General features: G+C 51.8%; 1 protein-coding gene across 1 annotated transcript; it reads right to left on the minus strand.

Annotated features, from left to right (window-relative positions):
• Positions 1-1,327: 1,327 nt before the first annotated feature.
• On the minus strand, positions 1,328-9,645 carry LOC149468099 (uncharacterized). The gene is made up of 2 exons (XM_089670668.1): positions 9,612-9,645; positions 1,328-3,050 (listed from the first exon to the last, which is right to left on the minus strand). Exons 1-2 carry the CDS (start codon positions 9,643-9,645, stop codon positions 1,369-1,371), a joined length of 1,716 nt encoding a protein of 571 aa, XP_089526794.1. The 3' UTR covers positions 1,328-1,368.
• Between the last annotated feature and the right edge of the window lie 1,119 nt (positions 9,646-10,764).

The following is a 10,764-nucleotide window of genomic DNA, read 5'->3' on the forward strand; positions in this document are numbered from 1 at the left end:
GTCTCTGGGTGGAGAATAAATCTGATTTAAGCCAGCCAAACCTGCAGTCTCATGTTAGTGATAGTGTGTATAATGCATGTTTAAGCTCCCTGTCGGTCTGTCCTGCTCTGCTGTTTGTATTCCTCTGTTTATGACCTTGGATCAGATATCAATTACTCTCTGAACTCTGCCTGTCTTTGACCAGGGATTGGACCCTGATTACTCTGAATATTGCCTGCCTTGTCGATCAAATGTTGCCAAACACAACAACACTCAAATCTTGGTGCTTCACAATTCCACACGTTATCTGTCACTTGATGAGGTGCAGTCCTCCACAGATGGGGGAATCTAGGAACTGTCAAAGACAACACCCAAGAGGGAGCATTACCGTAATATCACATTTATTAAATGATAGATCACAAATGGAATCTCACAAGCCGACCAAAAAAACAGACATAGAGCCAGATCTTCAGTCCCAGACAATGGGGTCCTGTCCCAAACACTGCCTGGTTGGGATATCTGATGCATTTTCGTGAGATGAACTCGCCTTGTACCTGGACTGTCATTGAACCATTCTGCCTTTCTGCCAACCACAAGTACCTGTTGCTGTGCTCAGTTTGCACCTACCCTGGTGTGGTAGCCAGGCACTATAGCATTGTGTATCAGTCCTGGGGGCAACGAGTACCAGTAGGCCTGCCTGCCTTATGGGAAAGGGGCTGCTATAGGTAAGGACCACAGAAGCCAGATATAGTGTCTGACCACCTGTGTTAGAGAGATGTGTGACAAGACCTCCAAATGTTTGTGAAATCTCCCACCACAAAATGTACTCAGCCAATCACAGGGCAGGACTCCATTTTTATTCTTCTCCTGCTATCAATGGCCGACCCGGTCACACACTTCATCCATGTCTTTGGGGACCTCTGATCTCCTTATGAACTGTTTCTTCCATGATGAAGATCAGCCATGGAGTATATCTGAGGTGTATATCAGGGTGTGCTTCTTCCCCACATGAGAGCTGGGATGTCCAGCAACATTCATCTAGAAGACATTTCCCGCACTCAAGGCACTAATACACCTTCAGGGTTGTGTGGGACCCCTGATGTACAGGAAGACAGGACTTCAGTGAGGAACATTTCCCTCACTCAGGGCAGGAAAGTGACTTTTCCCCATGTGAGATCTCTGATGTTTGGAAAGATGGGACGTCTGTGAAAAACATTTCCCACACTCAGGACAGGAATATGGCTTCTCCCCCCGTATGAGATCTCTGATGTTTGGAAAGATGATACTTGTCTGAAAAACATTTCCCGCACTCTGGACAGGAATAAGACTTCACCCCTGTGTGTGAAGACTGGAATTCTGTGAAAAACATTTCCCACACTCTGGACAGGATTACGGCTTCTCTCCTTTGTGAGATCTCTGATGTTTGCAAAGACTGGAATTACGTGAAAAACATTTTCCGCACTCTGGACAGGAATACGGCTTCTCCCCTGTGTGAGATCTCTGATGATCGTGAAGACTGGATTTGAGTGAAAAACATTTCCCGCACTCAGGACAGGAATACGACTTCTCCCCTGTGTGAGATCTCTGATGTCTGTGAAGACCGGACTTATGTGAAAAACATTTCCCACACTCAGGACAGGAATACGGCTTCTCCCTTGTGTGAGATCTCTGATGTGTGTGAAGAATGAACTTGTCTGAAAAACATTTCCCGCACTCAGGACAGGAATACGGCTTCACTCCTGTGTGACATCTTTGATGTTTAGAAAGAGAGGACTTCCATGAAAAACATTTCCCACACTCAGAACAGAAATACGGCGTCTCTCCTGTGTGAGATCTCTGATGTGTGTGAAGAGTGGCCTTGACTGAAAAACATTGCCCGCACTCAGAACAGGAGTAAGGCTTCACCCCTGTGTGAGATCTCTGATGTCTGTGAAGATAGGACTTATCTAAAAAACATTTCCCGCACTCAGGACAGCAATACGGCTTCTCCCCTGTGTGAGATCTCTGATGTGTGTAAAATCTGTACTTCTCTGAAAAACATTTCCCGCACTCTGGACAGGAATATGGCTTCTCTCCTTTGTGAGATCTCTGATGTTTGCAAAGATTGGAATTACATGAAAAACATTTTCCGCACTCTGGACAGGAATACGGCTTCTCCCCTGTGTGAGATCTCTGATGATCGTGAAGACTGGATTTGAGTGAAAAACATTTCCCGCACTCAGGACAGGAATACGACTTCTCCCCTGTGTGAGACCTCTGATGTGTGTTAAGACTGGAATTATGTGAAAAACATTGTCCACACTCTGGACAGGAATAAGGCTTCACCCCTGTGTGAGACCTCTGATGTGTGTATAGACTGGAATTATGTGAAAAACATTTCCCACACTCAGGACAGGAATACGGCTTCACCCCTGTGTGACATCTTTGATGTTTAGAAAGAGAGGACTTCCATGAAAAACATTTCCCACACTCAGAACAGAAATACGGCGTCTCTCCTGTGTGAGATCTCTGATGTGTGTGAAGACTGTCCTTGACTGAAAAACATTGCCCGCACTCAGAACAGGAGTAAGGCTTCTCCCCTGTGTGAGATCTCTGATGTCTGTGAAAATAGGACTTATCTAAAAAACATTTCCCGCACTCAGGACAGCAATACGGCTTCTCCCCTGTGTGAGATCTCTGATGTTTGTGAAGACTGGACTTCTCTGAAAAACATTTCCCGCACTCAGGACAGGAATATGGCTTTTCCCCTGTGTGAGATCTCTGATGTTTGTGAAGACTGGACTTCTCTGAAAAACATTTCCCGCACTCAGGACAGGAATACGGCTTCTCTCCTGTGTGACATCTTTTATGCACATTAAGATTGTACTTAGAACAGAAACATTTCCCGCACTCAGTACAGGAGAACCTCTTCTCTGTTGGAAGGCCGGCCTGGTCCCCCACAGTCTGAGGTTCCTCAGGATACGAGGAATCCGATGGTCCATCTACACTGGGTGGTGCCGGATGGACATTGGAGGGAGCCGGGTTTTCTCCTGGACTATACTGTGTGATGTCCTCATCTTCTACTTTCCAGTCTGGAGACAAAGTGAGACAATCCTCGGAGGTTTTCCTCATCTCCCGGCCATGGACTAAAATACAAAGACAAAGAGGATTACTAGACAGGAGCTGATTGGTTCCCCCAAACCAGGACTCCACCCTCATCAGGCAGCTTGGGCTCTGAGGAGCTTACAATTCCACCCTCAAGGGAACTAGGAAATGGCTCATCTGATCTCCTACCAGGTCATTTCTTTATTCATGGACCTTAGTCAGAGAGTGAGGAAACAACCAGAACTGTCTTTTATAGGAGGGACAGTGATGAGGGGATTATAGGACGAGGGTCCCCACCCCCTCTATCACTCATCGCCATCTTCCCAACACAAGAAGTACTGCACTTCCTTATTTACTCCATGATTTAGTCATGAAGAACAGCGGGGCTGAGCCCCACCAGAGGTCAGAGAGTGAGGATGGGGGGAGAACAACCAAGATGAAGACTGGACTGATCCTGAAGACCACCATCATTGGGGTATTGACTCCTTCCTCATTATCACTTTCTGTTTAAGGGTCCAAAGTTGGAGGATGTTATCACATTATTATCACCATGTAAAAGTCTGTGCTCCAATCACATCATCCGATATAAAATGTCCAGCTGGGAGGAAATGGGTGTAACAAAAGAGAATCCATATTATGTGTATATATAGCAGTGGGGGGAGGGGGAGAGCAGAAGTCAGGAGTATGCAATGTACAACATAGAGTATATAGTGCAGGGGTCAGGAGTATGTAATGTACAACACAGAGTATATAGTGCAGGGGTCAGGAGTATGTAATGTACAACACAGAGTATATAGTGCAGGGGTCAGGAGTATGTAATGTACAACATAGAGTATATAGTGCAGGGGTCAGGAGTATGTAATGTACAACAGAGTATATAGTGCAGGGGTCAGGAGTATGCAATGTACAACATAGAGTATATAGGGAAGGGTCAGGAGTATGTAATGTACAACACAGAGTATATAGTGCAGGGGTCAGGAGTATGTAATGTACAACACAGAGTATATAGTGCAGGGGTCAGGAGTATGTAATGTACAACACAGAGTATATAGTGCAGGGGTCAGGAGTATGTAATGTACAACATAGAGTATATAGTGCAGGAATCAGGAGTATGTAATGTACAACATAGAGTATATAGTGCAGGAATCAGGAGTATGGAATGTACAACATAGAGTATATAGTGCAGGGGTCAGGAGTATGTAATGTACAACATAGAGTATATAGTGCAGGGGTCAGGAGTATGTAATGTACAACATAGAGTATATAGTGCAGGGGTCAGGAGTATGTAATGTACAACATAGAGTATATAGTGCAGGGGTCAGGAGTATGTAATGTACAACATAGAGTATATAGTGCAGGGGTCAGGAGTATGTAATGTACAACATAGAGTATATAGTGCAGGGGTCAGGAGTATGTAATGTACAACATAGAGTATATAGTGCAGGGGTCAGGAGTATATAATGTACAGCATAGAGTATATAGTGCAGGGGTCAGGAGTATGTAATGTACAACATAGAGTATATAGTGCAGGGGTCAGGAGTATGTAATGTACAACAGAGTATATAGTGCAGGGGTCAGGAGGATGTAATGTACAACATAGAGTATATAGTGCAGGGGTCAGGAGAATGTAATGTACAACATAGAGTATACAGTGTAAGGGTCAGGACTCATAATATTATTATTCATCAATCAGTGGAATATTAAATGTTTACTGTAGACAAGTTGCAGAGATCCCACACCGCTGCCTCCCATCTCCTGAGACTGCACTCAGTGACTTGGGTCTGAGACACTACAGACATATCCCTCCACCCGGCACAGCCAGCAAATAAAAGAGTAAGAAACCCTGGGAGAAATGCTCTGTCAGAGATTTTACTAGATCTGATACGTGGTAGAAGACCCAATACACATGTCTCAGGTCATCCAACACTTATGGTGAACATCAACATTTTGCTGCCAGCTGATCCCCAGAACCTCCATAAATCCAGTCTAGATACATAAATTGTGTCTGCAGCACAGAGAAGGAAGATTATCCGAGAGAAATCCAGGAATACAGGACGGGGAACACAGCTCAGGAAAGTGACCAGGGGATTACAGGCTGATATCACCCAGTCCCCGCCCTACTCTGGACCAATCAGTGAGCAGTATGGGTGGAGGAATTATTATTATTATTATTACATGGAGTTTATATAGCGCCAAAGGGTTTGCTCAGCGCTGTACAATAGGGGGGACAATACATGGCACAGTACCACAAAAACAGACAGCGTACGAGGGGTAAGAGGGCCCTACTCTTTCAAGCTTACAATCTAGGAGGGAGGGGGTAGTGGAACAAAAGGAAGTGGCTGAGGGGAATGAAGTGGCTGAGGGGGATGAAGTGGTGGGAGGAATGAGGGAGGATGGCCGTTAGGTGAGGGTGGGGTAGGCTTCCCTGAAGAGATGGGTTTTGAGGGAGCGCCTGAATGTGGGGAGGGAAGGCGACAGTTGGATGGATTGGGGCAGTGAGTTCCAGAGGATAGGGGAGGACCTGGAGAAGTCCTGCAGTCGTGCATGGGAGGAGGAGACCAGGGAGCAGGATAGAAGGAGGTCCTGTGAAGAGCGAAGGGTACGGGTAGGGTGGTACTTGGGGATCAGGTTGGTGAGGTAGTCAGGGGCAGTGTTGTGAACGGCTTTGTAGGTCAGGATTAGAAGGTTAAATTTGATGCGTTGGGCAATCAGGAGCCAGTGGAGGGAGAGGCAGAGGGGGGTGGCAGAGGTGGAGCGGGTGGTGAGGTGGATGAGTCTGGCCGCTGAGTTCAGGATGGTCTGGAGCGGGGAGAGCCTGCACTTGGGTAGGCCAATGAGAAGAGAGTTGCAGTAGTCAAGGCGTGAGATGATGAGGGAGTGTACAAGAAGTTTGGTGGTGTCTGGGGTGAGGAAGGTACGTATCTTGGCAATATTGCGGAGATGGAGCCTGCATGTGTTTGTGAGTGATTTGACATGCGGTTGGAAGGAGAGGTTCGAGTCCAGAATGACTCCAAGGACTTTGGCTTGCGGGGCGGGAATGATAGTGGTGTTGGTGGTGGTGATGGATAGGATGGGGGGGGGGCAGGGGAAAGATGAGGAGCTCGGTTTTGGAGAGGTTAAGCTTGAGGAAATGTAGCGACATCCAGTCTGAGATGTCGTTTAGGAGGTGAGTGATGCGGGCGGAGATAGTGGGGGTGAGGTGGGGGGTGGAGAGGTAGATTTGGGTGTCGTCAGCGTAGAGGTGATAATTGAAGCCATGGGAGTGTATGAGTGTGCCCAGGGAGGAGGTGTAGATGGAGAAGAGAAGGGGTCCAAGGACAGAGCCTTGGGGGACCCCAACAGAGAGGGGGAGGGAGGGGGAGGTGGTACCATTGTAGGTGACACTGAAGGAGCGTCGGGATAGGTAGGATGAGAACCAGGAGAGAGCGGTGTCTCTGATGCCAAGGGAGAGTAGTTTATTAAGGAGGAGGGGGTGGTCGACTGTGTCGAAGGCCGCGGAGAGGTCCAGGAGAAGGAGGACAGAGTAGTCGCCCTTGGCTTTGGCGTTTAGTAGGTCGTTAATGATTTTGAGGAGGGCGGTTTCGGTGGAGTGTAGGGGACGGAAGCCGGACTGTAATGGGTCAAGGAGGTTATTGTCAGTAAGGTGGGCGCTTAGGCGATCGTAGACTATGCGCTCAAGGAGCTTGGAGGTGAGTGGCAGCAGGGAGATGGGTCTGAGGTTGTTGGGGTCTGCGGGATCCAGGGAGGGCTTTTTGAGGATGGGGGTGATATGTGCGTGCTTTAGGGGGGAGGGGAATGCGCCAGTAGAGAGGGAGAGATTGAAGATGTGGGTGAGGGAGCGGATGAGGGAAGAGGGGGGTGACCGGAGGAGTTGAGAGGGGATAGGGTCCAGGGGGCAGGTAGTGAGGCGGGCTTCTGAGAGGACCTTGACGATTTCCTCAGTAGTGACAGGGCTGAGGGAGTGCAGTGCAGGGGGGGTTACGGTGGGCGGGGCCTTGGGAGCGGTGGAGGGCAGTGCGGTTGTGAGGGCAGAGGAGGGGGGAGAAGAAGGGGTGACGGGGGTGGGGAGGCTAGGTGGGGAGGTATATTGCGAGTTGACAATGTCCTTATGGATAGTGTCAATCTTGTTATGGAAATGGGTGGCAATCTCGTGGGCGGTGAGTGAGGTACTGAGTGGAGGAGGGGGGGGGGGGAGAGTAGGGAGTTGAAGGTGGAGAAGAGTCGGCGAGGGCAGGAGGAGAGGGTGTTGATTAGGTTAACAAAGTAGGCCTGCTTGGCGGCGTGGAGGGAGGAGGTGTAAGTGAGGAAGGCAGATTTGTAGAAGGAGAATGCATGAGGGGATCTGGTTTTGCTCCATAGTCTCTCCAGTGCGCGACTGCGACGTTTGAGGCGTTTAGTGCTGTCGGTCTGCCATGGTTGGAGCGGTCTGGGTTTGATGTTGCGTGTGGTTAGGGGTGCCAGAGAATCTAGGGCAGCTGACAGTGAGTCGTTGTACAAGGTGGTGGCTAGGTCAGGACATGACAGTGGGAGGATGCTGTCGTGTAGGCGGTCGGCAGCCGAGTGGAGGGGGGCCGGGTTCAGGTTGCGGAGATTGCGGCTGGTGATGGTTTGGCGTTTTGGGGGGGGGGGAGTTGGGGGAAGGGGAGATGGAGAACGTGATGAGGTGGTGGTCAGAGAGAGGGAAGGGGGTGTTAAAGAACTGGTTGAGGGTACAGAGGTGGGAGAAGACGAGGTCCAGGGTGTTCCCTCCGATGTGGGTGGAGGATTGCGTGTACTGTGTGAGCGCGAAGGAGGAGGTTAGGTGGAGGAATTGGGAAGTAGCCGGGGTGTTGTCGTTGATGGGGATGTTGAAGTCCCCGAGGATGATGGTCGGTAGCTCAGAGGAGAGGAAGAAGGGGAGCCAGGCGGCTAAGTCATCCAGGAAGCGGGGTATGGATCCGGGGGGCCTGTAGATCACTGCGATCCTTAGGGGGGTGGGTGAGAAGAGTCGGATGCAGTGCGCCTCAAAGGAGGGGAAGGATAGAGAGGGTGGGTTAGGGAGGACCTGGAAGGTGCTCAGCGGTGAAAGGAGCAGGCCGACACCACCACCTCTGCGATCGCTCAGTCTTGGCGAATGGGTCCAGATGAGACCTCCATGGGTGAGTGCCGCGGGGGAAGTGGAGTCGGTGGCCTGTACCCAAGTTTCGGTGATTGCTAGGAGGTTGAGGGAGCGGGAGATGAAGAGGTCGTGGATGGCGGTAAGTTTGTTGCAACTCGAACGAGCATTCAGGAGTGCAAACAAGAGATGGGGAGGAGGGGTGCATGTATGAGGTTGAGGCGGTTGCGTCGGCTGGCGTGAGCAGGGGGGGCTCTAGGGGGGGGTGAGGTGGTGAGGGGCCAGGGTTCGGGGAGATGTCTCCAGCTGATATGAGAAGGAGGAGGGTGAGGAAGGTGGCATGGGAACGGGAGGTGTAGGAGCGTGTGGGTCTGGACGTGGTGGCAAGTGGGTCAGCGGGGAAGTGGAGTAGCAGGAGGAGGTGGTGGGTGCCGTAATGAGGAGAGGGGAGAAGCGAGGGGGCGATATAGAGCTGCTTAGTGGGGGTGGGCGGGTAGAGGGAGGCGGTTTTAAGGATGGAGGAGAGGAGGACGAGGAGGAGGAGCGCGGGCGGCATGTTGGGGTGAGCGGGGTGCTGGAAAGGTCAGGGGGGTGAAGGGGTGCTGGTCAGGGATGGCAAAGTGAAGTGTCCGAAATGCCGTGGGAGGTGAGGGGGTGCAAGTCCGGGATGGTGAAGCAGAGCGTCTGAAGCGCTGTGGAGGAGACTATTGAGTTCTTCTGGGAGGGGAGAGGGAGAGTGGAGGGCAGCAAGGATAGCAGCTGGTTGGTAGTAGTCTGCGGGTGAAGTAGGTTGGTGTCCGTGGGTGCGGCAGCACGTCATCAGTGGATGTGGTGGTTCGTTGAGCGGAGGGGTCGTAGGGCGCGACGTCTGGGGTGCAGTAGGCGCGGCATCTGGTGATGCTGGCGGCTTGGAGACCGGAGAAGTTGAGGCCAGGTGTTGAGGGCTCGGTGTCGGGAGGCGCTGAGGGTGCTGAAGGGCCCGGCGTCGGGAGGAGTGGAAGGGTCGTCATCAGGAGGTGGTATGGATCGACGTCTGGAGGTGGAGTAGGCTAGGCGTTGGCAGCTGTAGTAGGGTCAGCGTCCGTGAACGAAGTGAGCCGGCGCAGGCGGATGTTGAGGGCCAGGCGCTGAGGACTCAGCGTCGGGAGGCACTGATGGTGCTGAAGGGCCCGGCATCAGGTGGTGTATGAAGGAACCGGCGTTAGGCGGTGTAGAGGGGCCGTTGGCAGGAGGTGGTGAGGACCGACGTCTGGAGGTGGAGTGGGTTAGTCGCAGTCTGGCTCAGCGTCCGTGGGTGAGGTGAGCAGCGCAGGTGGATGTTGTGGGCCAGTGACTGGGGGTGCTGGGGGACCTGCGTCGGTGGGAGCGGTAAGGCCACGTGGTAGGCTTGGCTCCGCCGAATTGGATAGGGTTTGGGCAGTTCAGTGGTAGGTGCCCCAAAGGGGAGGCTTACCCTTTCGGTGCAGGTAGCGGAGGTGCAGCGGCATCCTGGAAAGGTCCCTGGTCTGGGGCCGGCTGGTGCAGGGCAGCCCGCAGGGTACTGGGAGGCCCAAAGCAGTTCCCAGGCAGGGCCGCTGGGTGTTGGATGCTGGGTGCCCCGAGGTGGCGGCAGGGTGTCAGCAGCTGGAAGCGGGCGGTCTGGGGTGGTCCCTGAGCTAGCAGGGAGGGCTCCAGGGAGACCGTGAGGCCGTGCCGGTTCCTGGTGGTCCAGGGTAGTCAACGAGGACCCAGGGCTGATGGGGAGGGCCCTGGGCAGGCAGGCAGGTCGGTGGGACCCGGTGGGCAGAGCGGAGACAGTCCGGGTGGATGTCCGGCGATGCGGTCCGGTCGCGGCTCGGCCGCGGCAAAAATTGAGGCCCCGGCTTCAGGTGCGCGGGTAGGCCACGATTCCCAGAGCTCCGGGAAAAGGTCCAGAAGCCTTCCCTGGTGGTCGGGCTGGGCCGGGAGTGTCTTAGGGGCCCCGCTGGGGTCCGCTGCGGCCCGGATGGCAGCGGATTGGGGCTAGGAGTGCAGGAGCTCCTAACGCATGTCTGCTCCCGCCGCCATCTTGAATAAATATATTCAGGAGGAATGGATTTAGTGTTCATGACCCACCTGTGCTGATCTCTGTAGGAGTGTCCTCCTCTATAAATGTCCCCGTTATTCCATCCTCCTCCATAGACTGCTGATCATCCCTCACATACGCCTCTTCTTCTTCTGCTTTCACCTCAAATTCTATATCGATTGGATCTCCACTCTAAATCAAGGAAATGAGAGAAAATATCATCTGTAAGATATAAGGTCACAGAAAATACCCACACATTGTCTCCATGAATTCATGTTCTAGATGCTCCATCCCACCAACCTTGTAATAGTGAGGGATGGTGTGACCTTCCTGTGTGGAATCCCGGGAATACAGAGGACGGGGACATCTCTCTGGTGGGTTCCTGGTATTAGGTGGCTCCATCATATCCTTGTGTCCTTCTGAAAACTCCTCCATCACTCCATACTCCTCATCCTCCTCTTTATACTCTTCTTTAACATCAATATTATCATCCCCGAGGATTCCACTCTGAAAGATATAATAAAACATTCATTGTAACAAACATGCTGTGTATAAATCACAA

This window comes from Staurois parvus, unplaced genomic scaffold (genome assembly GCF_062004578.1).
Source record: "Staurois parvus isolate SC_StPar_1 unplaced genomic scaffold, SC_StPar_1.0 ptg000092l, whole genome shotgun sequence".
In the NCBI taxonomy this organism is placed as follows: Eukaryota; Metazoa; Chordata; class Amphibia; order Anura; family Ranidae; genus Staurois; species Staurois parvus.

Coding starts and splice junctions, on each gene's coding strand:
- LOC149468099 (XM_089670668.1), bottom strand. CDS start 9,645: ATGCCGCTGCACCTCCGCTACCTGCACCGAAAGG. Junction 3,051..9,611: donor CCGCTACCTGCACCGAAAGG/GTAAGCCTCCCC, acceptor CTTTGTCTCCAG/ACTGGAAAGTAGAAGATGAG.